At 55.3% G+C, this 18,631-nt stretch overlaps 3 protein-coding genes across 4 annotated transcripts; 2 read left to right on the forward strand and 1 right to left on the reverse strand.

Moving 5' to 3' along the window:
• The first annotated feature begins 655 nt into the window (after positions 1-655).
• Positions 656-5,165, forward strand: NDUFA11 (NADH:ubiquinone oxidoreductase subunit A11). Of its 2 annotated transcripts, XR_012463644.1 has the most exons (5): positions 656-759; positions 928-1,020; positions 4,004-4,126; positions 4,457-4,575; positions 4,959-5,151. XR_012463644.1 is itself a non-coding variant. In XM_074163827.1 (4 exons), exons 1-4 carry the CDS (start codon positions 678-680, stop codon positions 5,069-5,071), a joined length of 411 nt encoding a protein of 136 aa, XP_074019928.1. In that variant the 5' UTR covers positions 666-677; the 3' UTR covers positions 5,072-5,165. The 2 variants fall into 2 exon arrangements, 1 of the variants encoding a protein (XP_074019928.1); XM_074163827.1 differs by lacking the exon at positions 4,457-4,575 and having other exon boundaries at positions 666-759; positions 4,959-5,165.
• A 3,207-nt stretch (positions 5,166-8,372) lies between these two features.
• On the forward strand, positions 8,373-12,060 carry KLHL33 (kelch like family member 33). The gene is made up of 4 exons (XM_074163874.1): positions 8,373-8,895; positions 9,139-10,072; positions 10,484-10,654; positions 11,193-12,060. The coding sequence occupies exons 1-4, from the start codon at positions 8,373-8,375 to the stop codon at positions 11,767-11,769; spliced, it is 2,205 nt and encodes a 734-aa protein (XP_074019975.1). The 3' UTR covers positions 11,770-12,060.
• A 2,665-nt stretch (positions 12,061-14,725) lies between these two features.
• GP1BA (glycoprotein Ib platelet subunit alpha) lies at positions 14,726-18,000 on the reverse strand. Its single transcript, XM_074163910.1, has 2 exons — positions 17,905-18,000; positions 14,726-16,864 (listed from the first exon to the last, which is right to left on the reverse strand). The coding sequence occupies exon 2, from the start codon at positions 16,859-16,861 to the stop codon at positions 14,726-14,728; it is 2,136 nt and encodes a 711-aa protein (XP_074020011.1). The 5' UTR covers positions 16,862-16,864; positions 17,905-18,000.
• Positions 18,001-18,631: the final 631 nt, after the last annotated feature.

The following is an 18,631-nucleotide window of genomic DNA, read 5'->3' on the forward strand; positions in this document are numbered from 1 at the left end:
CTTTAGCCAAGTGTCCATCCCGTTACAGACTTCTCCCACTGGAGTTACTCAGGGAAACAAGAATTGGAGGAGCTTGGCCTGAAGGGCCGGCCCTGGGGAAGCACAGGAGCTTTATGAGCAAACTGAGAACAACTGCAAAAATAAATACAGGCAGCACAGCCTACAGTGCATGTGGCCTAAGAGTGTAATGTTTAATTGCAGCTACGGCCCCTACAAAACAAACAAACCAACCCAACAGAAAAACAAACCCAACCCAGCCAGCACTGAAGAGATAAAGGATCAGAGCTACCACAAGTGTCTGGTTTTTAGGTCTGGACACGGAGCTGCTCCCTCTGACAGCACCCGCAGAACCCGGGGCCGGGCGGGCGCTGTGCTCCGGGGCTCCGGGGTCACGGCGCGGCCCCGGCCCTCAGCGGGGGAGCGGCAGCGGCGGGGAACGCTGAGGCAGAAACGGCGTTTTCAGCGCCGGCTCGGTTCGGAACTGCGCTCCGCCGGCGTGTGCCGGGGCCCGCTCACCGCCGGAGGGGCCGCGGGCCCGCAGTCCCCGGCGCCGGCCCTGCAGGGCCCTGAAGGCGGCGGTGGCGGCGGGCGGGGCGGCGTGACACGGCGAGCGGGGCGGGACGAGGCCGTCCTCTCGCGAGCGCTCGCCGGTGCTCGCGCCGTGCCCTTGCGGCGCCATGGCGGGCTACTGGGACGGCCCCGAGGGCGAGGAGTGCCCGCGCCGCACCTGGCTGACCACCCGTGTGGGCGCCGCCGCGGGTGAGCCCCGGGGCCGCGGCTGAGGGCGGCGGGAGGGCGGCGGCGCAGCGGGGCTCGGGCGGTTCCCAGGCGGTTCCCAGGCGGTACCGGCGGTACCCGGCAGCGCGGCCAGGCCCAGGCGGGAGCGCGGGCCGGCGCGGCGCGGACTGACGGCGCTCTGTGTTGCAGGTTTGGTCGGGACGGCCTATCGCATCATCCTGCTGCAGCCCCGCTCGGCACTGGCCGCGCTGCAGATGGCCGCCGCGGACAGTGTCACCATGGGTAAGGACCCGGCCCGGCGGTGCCGGACGCACCGGTCTCCGGGCCGCCCCGGCGCCGGGCTCAGCCGCCACCTTCCCCTTCGTGCGCCCCGACTCCTCAACCCCGACGGCCGGTCGCGGCTGTGAGGACGGAAGCCAAGAGCCAAAGTGCTAAAATCATAGAATCACAGACTGGCTTGGGTGGGAAGGGACCTTAAAGCCCCCCCAGTGCCACCCCCTGCCCTGGGCAGGGGCACCTCCCACCAGACCAGCTTGCTCCAAGCCCCCTCCAACCTGGCCTTGAACCCCTCCAGGGATGGGGCAGCCACAGCTTCTCTGGGCAACCTGGGCCAGGCTCTCACCACCCTCACAGCAAAGAAGTTCTTCCCCACATCTCAGCTCAATCTCCCCTCTGTCAGTGTCAAACCCTTCCCCCTCGTCCCATGGCTCCCCTGCCTGATCCAGAGTCCCTCCCCAGCTTTCCTGGAGCCCCTTGAGGGACTGGAAGGGGCTTGAAGGTCTCCCCGGAGCCTTCTCTTCTCCAGGCTGAACCCCCCCCCAACTCTCTCAGCCCCCCCTCCCAGCAGAGGGGCTCCAGCCCTCCCAGCATCTCCGTGGCCTCCTCTGGCCCCGCTCCAACAGCTCCATGTCCTTCTGCTGTTGGTGGCCCCAGAGCTGGAGGCAGCACTGGGGGGTGTCTCCCCCGAGCGGAGCAGAGGGGCAGAATCCCCCCCCTCGCCCTGCTGGCCACGCTGCTGGGGATGCAGCCCAGGGTGCGGGGGGTTTCTGGGCTGCCAGCGAACGTTGAGGGGCGTGTGGAGCTTCTCACCCACTGACACCCCCCAGTCCTTCTCAGGGCTGCTCTCCAGCCATTCTCCGCCCGGCCTGGGCTTGTGCTTGGGACTGAAAGATGTGCAAAGCTTTACAGTCAGTATTTCTTTTGGCTGTATTTCCTCTAAAGCACTGCTTATTTATATGTCAAATTAGAACAGAATAGAATAGAAAAGTTATCCACACTTGGATGATGTTTTCTGCTGGATATCAGTAATTATGGTTGATGGCAAAAGAAACTCATGGATTAGTGCTTGGGACAGAAGAACAACCCTGTCACTTCAGGCTGAAGATGCCCCTGAGGCAGTCGCTGCCTCCCATGGTCTTTATTTAAAGCCATGTACTTTATTGAAGGTTTAGGTAATGCATTTTTTGCAATCTAGAGTAAAAGGTATGTATTTTCAGTATTTGCAAAACTGCTGGTTTCTGGACAACAGTATAGTGGAAGCAAACTTGTACTCAAATTTACTTTATATATTTAGGCATTGCACTTAAATCACACTTAATTAAGAGCAAACACAGTGTTTTTGATAGCAAAATGAAAATAAATGTGAGATTTTTCCCATTGTGCTGTATAGCTGAGAAGAAGCCACTTAATTGTCTTGAGTTGCCTGTGTTTTGCAAGAGAAGGTGGTCACTGACGAGATGAAGGGGGAACTGAGGGGGCTGTTGCAGATGCAGGTGCAGATCCGTGGGGCTGAAGCCCCCCAAGCCCCTTGGCCACTGCAGTTTTCTTCTCACCAAACTCATCTTGGTTTTCAGTCTGATTTAGTGGCTTCTGTCCTGTGTCTCCCCGTGCACGAGCGCGCTGCACTGGGAGCTGGTTCACAGGCAGTCCACATCTGTGTTTCTGAGTTGTTCAAAATGAAACATCCTGTAGTGAGCTGAGCCATAAAAGGTCATTATGATGGGATAATGTAACCAATTATGATTTTGATAAATCCTGTAATCCCAAAGCAGCTTGTTGAATCCCCTCACCAATTCTCGCACCTGAGGAAGGGCTTGCCCTGCCCACTGTTACGGGGACAGAGCTTGTGCTCTGGAGCCGAATGTTTTACTTACAGACTCCTTGGCCCAAAGCAGGGAAGCTGAAATACAGTCCTTGGCATGTGGGGTTTTTTTCTTCACTGCTCTTTTCAGTTGATTTTAGAATCCACATAATTGCATTTTCTGCTGAAAAACTGCAGAGGTTTGTAACATGAGCTTGTGCTTTACCACTTTACTGTAGAGATTGAAAATTTTTATTCTGGACCTTTTTGTTGTTCCCAAGAAAGATGAACTGAAATCTGCAGCTGGTGCCTGGTAGCCAATTTCACATTTCATGATCAAGAACCTGTATTACAAACACAAAAACTTCTAGTGTATTTGCTTGACACAGCTATTTGCCAAACTTTTCAGTTATATAGATGTAGGGTCTGATGAGATGAGGCATGTAATTCAGTGGACAAGACCATGCTGCTTTGCAGTTTCTTAGTTCAATTTTGAAATCAATTTTCAAAATCAGTGTACAAAAAGAATAATATACAAATTCAATCTATTTTTCTACTATCCAAAAATCATTGCAAGCCGAGGAGTAAAGTGCTGGAACACACTGACCTTAGGAGAGCAGCGCCGGCAGAGTTGCTCTGCCGGACTCCCTGGGGCTGTGTTCACAGGGGCGCCCGGGCTGATCTCAGCACAGAGCCCCGCGCTCCGCTGCCTCCTGCCCTTGGGGAACGAGCTGCAGAGAAACCTGCTTCTCTCTTCTCTTGCCCCCTGGCTCTTTGGGGACTTGCCCTGTTCTGCCTCATCTGGAGGGGCTTTTACTAAGTCTGAGCTAATAACCAAGCTGGTTGTGGTGGTGGTTGTGGTGGTGGCGTTGTGGGAACACGGCTGCCTCGTGGCGCGGGGGCTCAGGGCTGCAGGCAGCCCACGCATGGCACAGCGGCAGCTGCACAGCGGGGATGCAGGAGGTGCCAGAAGGAGCTGCATGGGACTTCTGTGATGCTGTGTCTCACCATAGTGGCTGGGATATGATGCCTCTGGATACCCAAAAGCCGATCTCACTTCCTTTTCCTCTTTTCTCCCAGAGGAACCGTTGTACAGCACTGCATGTCTCAGAAATGCACTTCGTATGTATGTAGTTCTCAGTTCCTTGAGGGGTTTTGTTCTGTTGTTTTACCTCTTGTTTGCAGCTACACTAGGAGCCGTGTTTGGTGTAACTACCTGCCTCAGTGCCCAAGTCCGAGAGGAACCAGATGATCCCTTGAACTATTTCATAGGAGGCTGTGCAACAGGAGCTGTCTTGGGTGCAAGAGGTAAATGTGGATAATGCCTTTAATGAAACGAGCCCTCTCTGGTTTTAGAAAGCTTTCTATCAATCAGGGAGAAATGTAAAATAATCTTGATGTCAGCCGTGTTTGGTAAAGGTTCATCTCAGCATGTAAATTCCATTTCATGCCAGTTTTGTTGATGCTCCATTGTAGGGGTCTGCTAAAATAAATACTGCTACAGAAGGCTGACCCAGTACTGCCAATTACAACTACCAGTTGTAACTTGAAATTGCAGGGTATGAAAAATGTCATTGTGGAAATCCATGTTTTCTTGGCAACAAATGTGATTTATTTTACATGGAAAACATGATCCAGCATCTGCCTTGCGAGTTCTTCATGCACTCTGAGGGACAAGCTGTATCTTGCTGCTGTAGCTCCTGTGGCATCGTCAGGCTTGATTGGCTCCTGCAGATATTTATACAGCTCTCTTTTCTGTAAGCATCAAATGCGTTCAAGATGTGAGGGATTTATTTAAGTTGTAATTGTGTGAAATAGAACTTATTTTTACTTTTCCCAGTTGCTGAGCTGATGAGAGGTCGAAGCAGTGACTGTTATTTTTGCCACTGAAATAAACAATTAAAGATTGCCGATGTAAGGAGATGGGGTAGTGAATTATAGAAATTGATATTTTAAACTGCAAGCTAAAAGCATGAGACGACTTTTAAAAAAAAAAAAGTCACTTTTCTGATTTCTCTTGGCAAACAGTGTTACTGATGCTCAGGGGACTCTGAGTAGCCTGTGGAAGAATTGCAGATTCTGTCAAGATCTACTCTATAGCACTTGTGCCCTGATAGGTCTTTCATTTGCTTTTTTCCAGCGCACAGTTACATGACGGGTACCACTGCCTGTTTGGGGTTTGGAATTACTGCTGCTCTAATGAAGATAGGTAACAAGGAGGGCTGGAGGCTGACGGGACCTCCCAAGCTGTAAATGTTGCCTTTCCTCCCTGCGAGCTCTCCTGTGAATGCTGTATGTAATAAGACACTGTGCAATAAAGATACTGTCAACTCAGCACTTGTCACAGAACCTTGCTGTCACCTGGCTGTTTGCAGGGTTGGGGCTGAGATGCAAAAAGGTGAGCCCTTGCAGAGGAAGCTTTGATCTGCTGCTCCTGCAGGGTTGGAGATTCCGTTTTCATGCACCGGTCACTTTGCCTCCATGTCTCCGTATTGTGCACACAGGCTTGAGGGGTATGATTACCGTTTTCAGTCTGGTCTTTTAGGAGTTGTTCTTGTAGTTTTGAGTGGGTCCTGCGGGATATTTTGGCGAGGATTGGGATTGCCCCACACTGAGACCATCAGTGCGGGTTTGGAGACAAAACTTCCAAAGAGACTCTTGGCTCTAGGTTGAGGATTAGGAATTTGGGGTGGGGGAAGGAAGTTTAGGTTGCACACAAGGTATTTGGGAGCCTGGGGACTTTCTCTGGTAGGCATTCAAGGAAGCCTTGAGCCCACAACTTCAGGGTTAGAATTGGGGAACAGCTGAGGTTGGAAGGGACCCGCGGAGATCTTCCTGTTCAAAGTTGGAGCTCAGGACTGTGTCTGGTTGAATTTTCTATGTGCAAACTGAAGCATTTCCAGCAAAGCCACCAGGAAGGTGTAGAGGGTTGAGGTGCAGGATGCACCTGGAGAGGTGAGAACTCCTTCATTCAGCCTGGAGAAAAGGCACTCAAGGGCTGATCTAATACTGTTTTTTTCGCAGCTTAATGGTTACAGAAAAGAGGCTCAGCTGCACAGTAGAGGATGAGAAGTAACAAGCACAAGTTGCAGAAAGGGAAATTCTAACTAGATAGAAGGAAAAAAAGAAAATCTCACAGTTGGGTAGGTAAGTGCTGGAAAATGAATTGGAGAGGCTATGAAATCGTCACCTTTGGGGATGCAGAGTTCATCCAGACACATGGGAACATGAGGTGACAGGGACAGGACATTTGAGGATGGGGATGCGAGTTAATAGAGACAGGGAATGTGGGCACTAGGGGAAGCAAGGGTGTGGGGCAGGGGAACATGGGGAGGTGGGAGGGGAGGGGACAGGAGACAAGGAGATTGGGGAGCCAAGGACAGCAGAGGAGGGGACAGAGTGACGCAGGGGAACACACAGTCACAGTTACGGCAGGCTGTGCTGCTCCCTGGTATGTTCTCTCTGTGGGCAGGTGAGGGTCCCAGTGGGGCGCAGGATGGTCCTGGGGTCAATGGGGCTGGGTTCTAGTTCAGGAGCACAACGGATGGTGGTGGGGTGTCACCCCCCATAGGGCTGGAGGAGCAGGGGGGTTGTTTCTCACCCAAGGACATTTGAGGGGGGCCCTGCTTCACCCTGGGCTCTGGAGGTGAGTGAGGTTTGGGGAGGGTTTGATGGTCCAGAGACCCCCAGCAGGACCTGCCCCGGGTAATGTGGGGTTCACAGCCCTGCCTTCACCTTCCCACTGCCCGAGAGGGGAAAAAAACCACCCCAGCAGCTTCCACCCGTCCCACTGTCTGTCCTCAGGGAACCCTGGTGTCCCCGCTGTCCGTCCCGGGGCTCTGCGCCTCGGACCTCCCTCCGCATCGGCCTCTCCCAGCTCCCGGCTGTGGCCACGTGTCCCGTCTGGGCTATAATTACTCGGACACATTCCTGGGGGGTCACAGGATCTTCCTGGAGCGGCGGCAGGCGGTAAGGGGGGACCAGTGCGTGGCACAGCACAGCGTGGCATGCCACGCAGCAATACAGGACATGGCACACTCCACGCTGGGCGGCAGAGCATGGCCCGAGTGAGGACACTCACCATCGTGCAAACACGGCGTGCAGCACATGAGGTGCTGCTGGCGTTGGGGTGGGTGGAGCGTGCAGCGCAACGCGGTGTGACAAAGCGCACCATGCCAGCGTCCGCACACCCAGCGGGGCAGGAGGGCCTGGGATGGGCAACATCACACACACCTCGCACCGCAACGCATGGCCACACGCGACAGGCAGCACGACACGCCACGTGCACTGGACGGGTGGGACAGGGCTTTGCCGAGGAGCTCTTCTGGGGACCAGTGGCTTTGCTGCTGTTGGAGCACCAGTAGTTTGCTATATGGCAAAGCTTGGGGCAGTGCTTGGGGGATTCTGCTATAGGGCAGAGGGATTGGTTGGGGACAGTGGGCTGCGGCTTTCAGTTGGGGCCGCAGCATTGGCTGTGGGTCAGTACCTTCATCCTGAGGGTTCAGCAATGAGGCAGATGAGGGACATCAGCCTCAGCTATGGTGCGGTGACATGGCCTGTTGGTCTCACCTATGGGGCTGCAGTTTTGCCAAGGGGCATTAAATTCAGCTATGGGGCAGTAGCAGTTCCTGGTGACCTCAGCTATGGGGTGGAAGCTTTGGGGATGGATCCAGTGGCTTTCACTATGAGACAGTGACAGTAGCAGGACCCTGTGCCCCCAGCCAGGACCCCTGCCCTGCCATGGGCCAGAGGCTCTGGCTATGGGGATGGCACCCTGACCCCCCACTCTGTTTGGGTCACACCAACCCCCTGCAGCGCTACAGGCTGGGGGCAGAGTGGCTGGAGCTGCCCGGCAGAAAAGGACCTGGGGGTGTTGGTCGACTGCGGGCTGAACATGAGCCAGCAGTGTGCCCAGGTGGCCGAGGCCAACAGCATCCTGGCCTGTGTCAGGAACAGCGTGGGGAGTAGGACTCGGGAGGTGATGGTCCCCCTGTGCTGGGCACTGGTGAGGCCCCACCTCGAGGGCTGTGTCCAGTTTTGGGCCCCTCACCATAAAAAAGGCATTGAGGGGCTGGAGCGGGTCCAGAGAAGGGCAACGGAGCTGGTGAGGGGTCTGGAGCACAAGTCTTGTGAGGAGCGGCTGAGGGAGCTGGGGGTGTTCAGCCTGGAGAAAAGGAGGCTGAGGGGAGACCTTCTCGCTCTCTACAACTCCCTGAAAGGAGGGTGTAGCCGGAGGGGGTCGGTCTCTTTTCCCAAGGAACAGGCCATGGGACAAGAGGAAATGGCCTCAAGTTGTGCCAGGGGAGGTTCAGATTGGAGATTAGGAAAAATTTTTACACTGAAAGGGATGGAAATGGGCTGCCCAGGGAAGTGGTTGAGGCACCATCCCTGGAGGATTTTAAGAGACAGGTTGACATAGTGCTGAGAGACATGGTTTAGTGATGGTTTTTATCAGTTAGGTTGATGGTTGGACTAGATGATCTTAAAGGTCCCTTCCAACCCAGACAATTCTATGATTCTATGATTCTATGATCTGTGTCTTCCTACAGGCAAGATGTGGATTGCAGAGGGGTCAACACCAGCCCAGTGGACCCTGCGGGATGGGGCCCACGCCAGACAGTTCCTGGCCATGGCTGATGACCTCCGCACCACAGGACAGCTGGTGGACGTGGCCGTGGGCCCAGAAGGTGACGTGGCCCATGCTGTGGTCCTGGCTTCCATCAGCTCCTTCTTCCTCCACTTTCTGGAGGGCAGGACCAGAGAGCTGTGCCAGGGCCCCCCAACCCATGTCCCCCTGCCACCTGGGGCCACACTGTGGGGCTGGCGGGCTGTGCTGGCCTTCGCCTATGGGGGAATTGTGCCCCAGGGCCAGGAGAAGGAGGTGGAGGAGGCTGCCCGGGCCCTGGGGGCTCCCCGGGTGGTGGCTGCCTGTGCCCCACGGCTGGAGAGTGACCCACAGGAGGCGGGTCCCAAGCCGCTGGAGGAGCAGTGGGAGACACTAAGAGCCATGGAACAACTCCATGCCAGCGGCCTAGGCTGTGACCTCCAGCTCCAGGCAGGGGATGAGGTCATCCCAGGTGAGCCAGGGATGGGTGTTCCCTGGGAGGGGCTGGGGAGAGGGCAGATTCGCTGGATGGCCAGGTTCTCTGGCAGGGATGCCAGGGGCTGAGGGTCCAGGCAGGGATGATGATGTAGCGGTGCTGGTCCTCTCGGGAGAGCTGGGGATTTGATGGGGGGGCTCCAGGACACCTGAGTTCCTAGAGGGCTGCACGGCGCAAAGGGTCCCTGCTGCCCACACCGTTCTTCCTTCTTCCCCCTAGTTCAGCGCCTGGCCCTGAGCTGCTCCTGTGACTTCTTCCGGGCCCTCTTCACTTGCCCCATGCGGGAGGCCACCCATGACCCTGCCGCCCCGCTGGCCACCGGCCTGTCCCCAGCTGAGCTGCGCCTCCTCCTCTCCTTCGCCTACACAGGGGCTGTGGCAGGGCCATGGTCCATGGTCCTAGAGGCAGCCGAGACCTCCCTGCGCTACCAGGCCTGGGGACTCCTCACCCTCTGCCTGGATGTTTTCACCCATGGCCTGACCCCAGAAATTGGCCTGGATGTGCTGGCCTTTGCTGCCGCTTATGGGCTGGCCCAGGTGGGCCACACAGCAGAGGACTATATCTTGGCCACCTTCCCCAGCGTGGTGGCCACACCAGCCTTCCTGGATCTTCCTGCACACCTTCTCATCCGCCTCCTCCGCTCTGACGGTCTCAATGTCCTCTGTGAACTGGAGGCCTTGGAAGCAGCATCCCGGTGGCTTATGGCCAATGGAGATGGCCAAGAGGATCTAACCAAGGAAGTCCTGTCATCTGTTCGCTTTGCTCTCATGTCTGGCTTGGAGCTGAAGAAGGTCCCATCAGTTACTGCAGGGGTAGCTGACCCAAAGATCCTCCGTGAGCTCATCATAGCAAGTTTGGCTCCCATGGCCCAGCTGCCATGCCGAGTGCGTTCCTTGCAAGAGGTGCTGGTGGTTTGTGGTGGAGACAAACTGACAGCCAACCTGGCTGCCCGGAAGCCCAGCACACACCTCTGGTTTGCCCACCGCTACCTCAGTGCTGTGGGGCTAGTGAAGCAGGTGGAGTGGCGGGCACTGGGGCACTTTCCTGATGGCCCACGCTTCCGCCATGCTGTAGCTGTGGTGGGCAACATCCTCTACATCCTTGGTGGAAAACGCTACTACGGGGTCCATGACACCCTGGCCAGTGTCTACAGGTGAGGGTTACAGAGCACCTAGAGGTGCCATGTGGCACCAGGACATTGTGTGATCAGAGGAGGTGTTGGTGGAGCTAGAGCTGGCCCATGGACCCAAGGCATTGTGGCATTGCAGTTGGTTAAGTGGTCCTGAGGCATCCTGGGTTTGGTTTGGTGTAGGACTGAGAGGTACCCTTCCACTTTGGGATGTTACAGGCATTTTGGGGGTAGGGCAGGGATGTTCCTATCTCAGGAGATGCCTGAGGGCATTAAGGGTTTGGTGTCACTCAGAAGGAGAGGGTGCCATGTGGCCCCAAGACATTATGGGATTGACTGGTTATAGGTGGGTTGTTGCCCTCAGTGGTGCCAACATCACCTCATGGCATTGTTAGGTAACAGGGAGTGTTTTGCCCCTTTACCTCTCAAACCCAGGTATCAGCCTATGGACGACTCCTGGGAGCGCCTGGCCAGCATGTCCTGTGGGAGGAGCTACTTTGCCGCTGTGGCACTTGGGGATTTCATCTATGCCCTGGGCGGCAACTCGGGAGAGCTCTACTGCACTGACACTGTGGAGTGCTATGACCTGGCCAGCGACACCTGGAGGTGAGACCACTCCGCGTGGACATCTGCTTTGCTCTGCCCTAGCAGCCCCTTGCCTTGGCCAGTGTTGCCCATTGAGTTGCCTTGAGGTCACTGAGCCTCCAATGGAGAATGGACCTACAGCGGCTTTTGGGAGAGGTCCACTGGGTTTTGAGCAACCATGTCCCTTAGGGGACATTGGCTGCTGGGCAGTGTTGCCTGTTGGGTGGTGAATGAGTTGTTGGCCAATAGTATTCACTGAGCATCTGTTGGCCATTTGCCAATGAGACAAATCATCTTCCAGGTATGTTCATTAGGTGCTCTGTTGTGTGTTGGCAAATATTGAGGTAGTCCACTGTGGGTTGACCAATGGAGTCTTTTGGGGTCTACAAAGAGTTGAACAGTGATGCCCCTTGGGCATCCATTATGTGTTAGCTGACGCTGCCCACTGGGGCTCATTGGGTGCTGGCCAGCATTGCCAGTGGGGAACTCCTGGACTGGCAGTCACCATGGGTCAGCACTGCTTAACCTGCCCTTCACCCCTCCCTCTCTCCTTGCCCAGGAGGTGCCAGCCCTTGCCGATGGCTCTGTGTGGGCACGCGGCGTGTGCCCTGGATGGTGCCCTCTACGTGTCAGGGGGGAGTGATGAGGCATACCAGTGCCAGGCATCCTTGCTGCGCTACATCCCAGGTGAACCTGCCGCACTTCTGGCCCCCATGAATGGCCAGCGAGCTGGCCACATCATGGAGGAGGCAGGCGGGCAGCTCTATGTGGCGGGGGGACTGTGCCAGCGGGATGGGCAGACTGGTTACAGGGACCAACTGGCCTTTGAGGTCTACAGCCCCAAGCTGGACGTCTGGGTCCTCCTCAGCCCCCTGCCCCATGCCCATGTAGTTGGGGGCGCAGCTGTGCTGGGTGGGGAACTGCTTGTACTGGGAGGGTACAGTCATGACACCTACCGGGACACCCACTTGATCCATGCCTACCAGCCAGGCACCCGGCGCTGGATCACCCGGGGCACCTTGCCCCATGCCTATACTGACCTCCAGGCTTGTGTCCTCACTGTACCCCCTGCCTTGCGTGGCCCCAGCTGCCTTGAGGACACCTCAATATCACCTGACACCCCCAATAATACTTAGGGAGGGCTTAAAAGTTCTGCATCCCATACTGGGATCCCCAGGTAGCATCCATGGCCACTTCTATGGGACGAAACTGCCCACATATCCTTTCCTCAGAATGGGTTCCTCCTGTGATTTCCAGCAATACTCCTGCCCCCAGGGTACATGCCCTAGACTGTGGGGACTCTGTGGGACACAAAGACTCCCTGCACTGCAACCCTGAACTCCTCTGCCCTGAGCCCTTCACTGGGAGCTGGGGATTACCCCCCACACACACACTTGGGTTAAATAAAAGTGACTCCTGAACTTCCCATCTGGGTGTTGTTGTTTCTGCTGGGGAACCCAGACGTCCAGGTGCTTCTCACAAGTAACAGGAGAGCAGGAGACCAACGGCCTGAGTGTCCTGGATGGGTGGTGGTGGGGACCAGGGTTGCCCAGATTTCTGGGTCCCCTGGGGAGCAGTGGGTGGAGGGCACTAGGTGCCTGTTTTCATTGGGCGTGGTGGAGGGTGTGTATGTGTCTTGGGACTGAGGAGCATCTTGGGGTGCATGGGGTACCTTAAGGGAATAGGCGAGTCCTGGGGGTGCCCGGGTTTTCAGGTAGATGGCAAGGTAGATGGGGGCATTGGGGGGTCTCGGGAACTTTGGGGTTCCTTGGTGATTCTGGGAGATCTTGGCTTTCTGGAGTGACCTAGAGTGCTTGTTGTGTGGAGAGGTGGGAGAATCTTAGGGAGGACTTGCAAGGAGAAGTGGAGGTAATGGGTATTCTTGGGAGATACTGGGGTTCCAGTGGTACCTTTGGGGAGGGAATTGAGGGTCCTGGGTAGGGTTGCAGGCTCTCACGGCTCCTCAAAATAGTATTTTAGATGTGGTCTAATGAGTGCTGAGCAGAGGGGGATAATCACTTCTCTTGGTCTACTGGCTCTGCTCCTGTTAACCCAGCCCAGGCTTCTGTTGCTCTCCCTTTGCTGCCAGGGTGCACTGCTGGGTCTTGTTCACCTTTCTGTTGAGGAAGACACACATCTTTTACCATAGCTCTGGTCCCCAGCGGTAGTGTCCCCCACCGGCATTGCTCTTTCCAGGGTACAGGACTTTGCATTTGTCCTTGTCGACTTTCACCAAGTTTCTGTCAACCAATTTCTCCAGAGTGAATGGTGCTCCCTGAATGGTAGTCCTGTTGGAAGCATGTGAACCGATCCCTCCCGACCTGGTGTCATCTACCAACATGACAAAAGCACTCTCGGTCACCTCCCCCATGTCATTGATAAAGATGTTGAACAGAAGAGTTTCCACCAGAGCCCTGTGTGGTACCCCACCTGTTACCAGCACCTGAGTGGAGTATGAGCCATTAACCATTAGCCACTGGTCCTGACCTTCACACCACTTTTTACCTGCCCAATTCTCCAGCCATTCAGAGCATGATGGCCTAACCTGGATGCCATGACATTGGGGGAGAAGTGTCAAAAGGAGGTCAAAACTCCTGAAGAGATGAGAGAGGATGCGTGCTACCCCCACCACAGAGCTTAAGCACAAAAATGTGAGAAACAGCACAGTTACAAAACAAGAGAAGGCATCCTTAATCCCCAGCATTGCTATACAAGACTAGAAGGAGCTGAAAAATGTCCCAAGATGTAGTAAAATTGTCTGATAAAGGAAAAAAAATCAATGTAAAGAAACAGTTCAAACTTAAGTAATAGGAGTCTCTGGTGTCACTGAGGTATCCCCAAGGCCATCCATGTGTCTCTTGGATGCTCTGAGGGTATCTGAGGTCTCTTGGGCTATTGCAGTCATCTCTAGAGTTGTTCAGAGGGATTCTGGGTCAAATTTGGGGTCTCTGGGGCTGTTCCTGTTGTCCCAGAGCAGAAGGAGAGATTACAGTGGAGTCAGAGGACAGCACCAACACACAGACAAACGCTTGCTTACAAATGCAGAGCTTGCACATCCACAGACAACACACACATGAGCTTTTGACTTGCAGACACATTTGCATAGAAGGATGCTCACCCTAGCTGGCCAAGCACAGGCATGTGTACCCTCCTGTGGACCAATTAATCAACCTGACAGAAGGGCTGCTAAGCCACAGTAGCTGGCCGATGTTGTTGGGACAGCTAGAACTGGAGCAGTGTTTGAGACTGCAAAAGTGATTCATATGATCCAGTCTCTGCATTTGTGCACCAGTCCTGGGCCTGCCTTTTGACCCCCACCAATGACAACCTCTGTCTCCTTTTCACACCTCCCAAAATGTGTGGGTGACTTCTGCAGAGGTGGTCACAAAGTCTGGCCAGCCCCAGGACATTTTGTCCTAGTGTGATCCATTACAAGTCATATCCATCGCCCTCTGAAGCCTTCCACCCTCCTCCCCCATTTCCAGCCATCCCAAAATGGGTCACGCAGAGGCGTTGACACCTACCGTTTCCTGAACTTATTACATGACAGTGGGATGCTTGTCCCACATGGTTTAATTCCACAGAGAAGGGCATTTGGGACAAAATGTCAGGAAGCTGGGTATAAATGGACGTTTCCTCTCTATCTTCATTATTGCAAGTACTGAAGACAATTTTGTCATCCTACCCTGCCAGGACTATGGGAAGTCTGATGAAATGAAACCAGCACCCATTTGAAATTCAGGCAAAGAGAATATTTATTCTGTGATTAACAACCTGACACTGAGTTGAAAGCATAGCGCATCTTTACGTGCAGCATTTGAACAGAAGAAGCTGGGACATAGAGTGTCCCACAGAGCTTTCCCACACTCACCCCAAAAACAGTCAGTGTCAGTCCCAAACTATCACTGACCAGTGTAGATCATCTTCTCTCCATCTATTTCAGGTCTAGAAACCCCAGGGTGTGTGAGTAATACTAGGGGAAGGAGCTGGGTGGCTTCCCCATGTGCAAGCAGATCTTCCCTTGTAAAACAAGGATATGTGAAGCAGAGCCATGATCCTCCATCTCCTTCTCTAAACACATATTTACAACATTTACAAGGTGTTGCCAGCATATTTCACTCTGACACCACCAATGGCCTTGTCACCCCTGTCCAGGCTGTAAGCAGAAGGGGTCCTCAGGGAGCCAAGGTTTGTGACCATCAGCTTCCTGGAGAAAGACTTGAAGGAAGCATTTAGAGGACTGTGGTGGACCCACAGCTCCTTTGTGGTGCAGAAGGAGGAACTTGCAGAATGACCACGCTGTATCCCCAGGTCTTTAATTGTACAGTAAGTGACCTCAGGACACAGCTCTACTTCCTTGATGGTACAGAATGTGGGGCGCTGGAGAGGGCTTTTGAAGATGCTGGGATGCATCACAGGGTTTCCTGTTGACTCCCTCCACATCAGCAGCGGATACTGTACCTCCTGGGTCTGCAGGAACTTATGCCAGGAGGGCCATCCCATCAGACACATCCACACCACCCAGCCTGCTAGGGCCAGCATGGTCAAGACCAGCAAAGCCAACGAGGCCAGGTAAAGCCCCCAGTGCAATAGGCAGCAATGCCTCAGCACCCACTGCCCCCACTGTGGACCCTCCCCACCTGCCCGTGAGTGCAGCATGGGTACGGCCAGCCCTAGCGTGTAGTGTGGGCAGAGGGGGAGAGGTGGAGGGGAAGGTGCAGGCTGGGTGAAGCCTGTGGTGTCCAGGCGAGCTGGGGCATGAGTGGAAAGCATGGTGGTGGAGACAATCGGTGTGGTCAATGTCAGAGGAGATGAAGATCTGACAACAGAAGAGGCCTCTTGCATGGTAGTAGAAGGCACTGCTGTGGAGGTGGTGGAAAACAGGCCTGTGGACACCATGAGAGTGGCATTAGTGTTGGTAGTGCCAGTGGTGAGGGTGGTTTGGGGACGGCTGCTGGTGCTGGGAGGTCTGGTGCTCACAGTGGTTGGCAGTGAGGTGGTGGAGGCAAGCGTGGTGGATCTGTGCGGGGTGCTGGCGGGAGCAGCAGTGAGAACGGCAGCAGTGCCAGGGGGCTGTGTGGGTGCGATGGTGGGACTGGCCGGCACAGGACTGGTGGTGTTGGGAGCTCTGGTGCTTGCAGGCGTTGCAAGCAAAGTGCTTGGAGTAAGGGCAGAGCCGAGGTGAGGTCTTCTAGTAGTGAGGGGAGGCCAGGTAACAGCATGGGGAATGGTAGTTTGCTCCTTGGGGATGGATGGATGGGGGGGGGAGAAGGTGATTGTGGTAGCTTTTGCCATCGTTTCTTCCACATCATCATATTCATCCTCTTCATCCTCATCCACATCCCCCACGTTGCGGCAATTGAGCTTGAAGCGGATAACAGGCTTTCGCTGATGCTCAGGGGGGCTGTGGCACAGCACCTTCTGTGGGGCAACCTCCACCTTTGTCTTCTCCAGGCCCCGCTCCGGCTGATAGACACTGCCTTCATTCTCCAAGATCCAGTGCCGTAGGTAGTACAGGTCACAGTCGCAGTGCCAGGGGTTCTCAGTGAGGAAGACATACGCGAAGAGGTGCCCCTCGGGGAAGAAGCCGGTGGGCAGAGTCTGCAGGCGGTTCCCTGAGAGCCAGAGAGTCTCCAGCTTTTGCAGACCCTGCAGCAGCTCCTTGGGGAGTTCCTCCAGGAGGTTGTCTGAGAGGTCCAACTCCTTGAGTGCCCTCAGTCCCACAAAGGCCTCCTGGGGCAGCGTCCGCAGCTGGTTCCCTCGCAGGTCCAGGTCCTGCAGCCGTTGCACAGAGAGGAAAGCCCCTGGGGCCAGTGCCGACAGGCTGTTGTGGGCCACGGCCAGGCGTGTGAGCGCGGGCAGGCCCTGCAGGGCAGGCAGAGCCCCCAGCACGTTGCGGGAGAGGATCAGCTCCCTCAGGGACAACAACATGGACCCCGTGTGCAGGGCCACCAGCCCGTTGTCAGACAGGTCGAGGTCCTGCAGCTGGGTGAGAGGCAGGAACGTGGCCATGGAGAGGGACACCAGGCGGTTGGCACTGAGCAGCAGGATGCCGGTGTCCATGGGCAGGTCTGGGGGCACTACGCTGAGGGCTTGCCCTGTGCAGTTCACCTCCAGCAGGTCCTTGACCTTGTTCATCTCCGACGGGCAGGGCTGGCCTGGGTCGGTGGGGCTGGCTGGGGGCAGCAGGGCCGGGAGGATGAGCAGGAGCAGGGCAAGAACCCGCATGGCCTGGAGGGGAGAGCCAAGAGAGGTAGGCACAGGCAGGCACGCACCTACAGATCTCTTTTCTGTCCACACAAGTACCATTCACAACAGAGCTGGCATCCCCCTCCAGACCCTCTGGGAGCCCTCTGAGCCCCACATCTCCTCCCTGGGAGGATGGAAAGGAGAGATGACTCCCACAACTACTGCCAGCACCCACCCTATCATCTTGTCCTTGGAGGGCAGCAGGCTCAGCAAGGAGACACCATCTCTGCCCTTTTTCTCACTTCATCCTCCTCCGTGGGAGGGAGAATCTGATGCACGCACCTTCTCATGGTGGTGCCTCCTCTGCCAGGGTGGTATTGCTGCCCTCACCACTGCAAAAGCAGCAGCTCCACGGTGGTCACATCCTTGCATACCCACAGCCACCCCAGCCCAGAAAAGCTATGTGCTGGAAGGAGCTCCCTGAATATGCTCTTACCCAATGCCAGCTGAGCCCTCTGCTTGATTTGGGTTCACAAGGTAGGAATCATGTGAAAAGAGCTTCCCATGCACAAACGTGTCTACCCCGAGTGCCCAGCCCCTGATGGACGCCACTTCCCTGGGACTCACCCGTGGATCCTCCAACGTTTGCTCTCCTGCCCGAGGACCCAGCACTGGTCTGGTGGCAGCACTGCCCAGGCTCTCTATCAGCAGGCACAGATGTGGGATGGGAGCTGCAGCTTCCTGAGCAGCCAAACCCATCTCCTGTCCTTAGCACAGCCCTCGCTTCAACTGTGCTGCCACAACACCCTCCATGGAAAAGCCTCAACCAGAGACCAGCTCCAGAATTTCTTGCTGCTGTGCAGTGAAGGAGGGAAGGTTGCACCCAGGAGGAGCCCTTGCGTGCCTCCCAAGCTGCACCTTTTTACAAGCTGGGAAAAGGTCCCTTGCACAAATGTCTGCCCCTTTCTCTTCTTTGAGGCAGCTCTTTCTCAGCACTCTCTGGACCTTGATACTTGAGGCACCTCCACCTGGGGACCGCAGCCTAGTTGGCATACCAGTGAGAAACAGTTTCTGCACATTACCTCAGCTAATTGTTCGTGGTGTAGGCAAGGGATCCTTTCTCTCCAGCTTGCCAGGAAAAATTAGGATGGTTGTTCTGGAGAGCTGGGAGGAAACTTTAACAGTTGTGGGAGAAACCGCAGCACAGACCAGGCAAAGAGATTAGAGGAAGAGGAAGGAGCTTGGGTTTGCAATTCCTCCTGCTGTCTGTTCCTGCACCAAAGCTGTCTCCACTTCCCTGGCCCATAGGTCACTACAGAGCATCTTGGACTGCAGGCCTGGAGGGTCACCCAAAATCAGCAAGGGCAGATGCTGCAGAGGAGGGGACATACTAGTTTTCTACTGTTTTTCCATTTCATGGATTGTGGTGGGTCAACCCTGGCCAGCAGCTAAGCACTGTCTCTATAGCCAGATGGGGGAGAGAACTGGAAAAGCAAAAGTGAGATAAAGCCCCTTGTGGGCCAAGATAAAGACAGTTTAATGAGTGAAGGAAAGAGAGAGAGGAAAAAAAATGGTGCAAAAGCGTTCACTCACCACCTCCCACCTGATCAATGCCCAGCTAGTCCTTGAGCAACAGTACTTTGGAAAAACCTCCCTCCCCCCACCAAGTTTTACTGCTGAGCATGACACTGCGTTGTATGGAATATCCCTCTGGTCCACTGGGGTCAGCTGCCCCCTGTGTCCTCTCCCAGTCTCTCTCTCACCCCCAGCCCACTCACTGCAGGGGCATTTTAATTGAGCTTGTAGTAA

Source organism: Numenius arquata, chromosome 25 (genome assembly GCF_964106895.1).
Source record: "Numenius arquata chromosome 25, bNumArq3.hap1.1, whole genome shotgun sequence".
Taxonomy (NCBI): Eukaryota; Metazoa; Chordata; class Aves; order Charadriiformes; family Scolopacidae; genus Numenius; species Numenius arquata.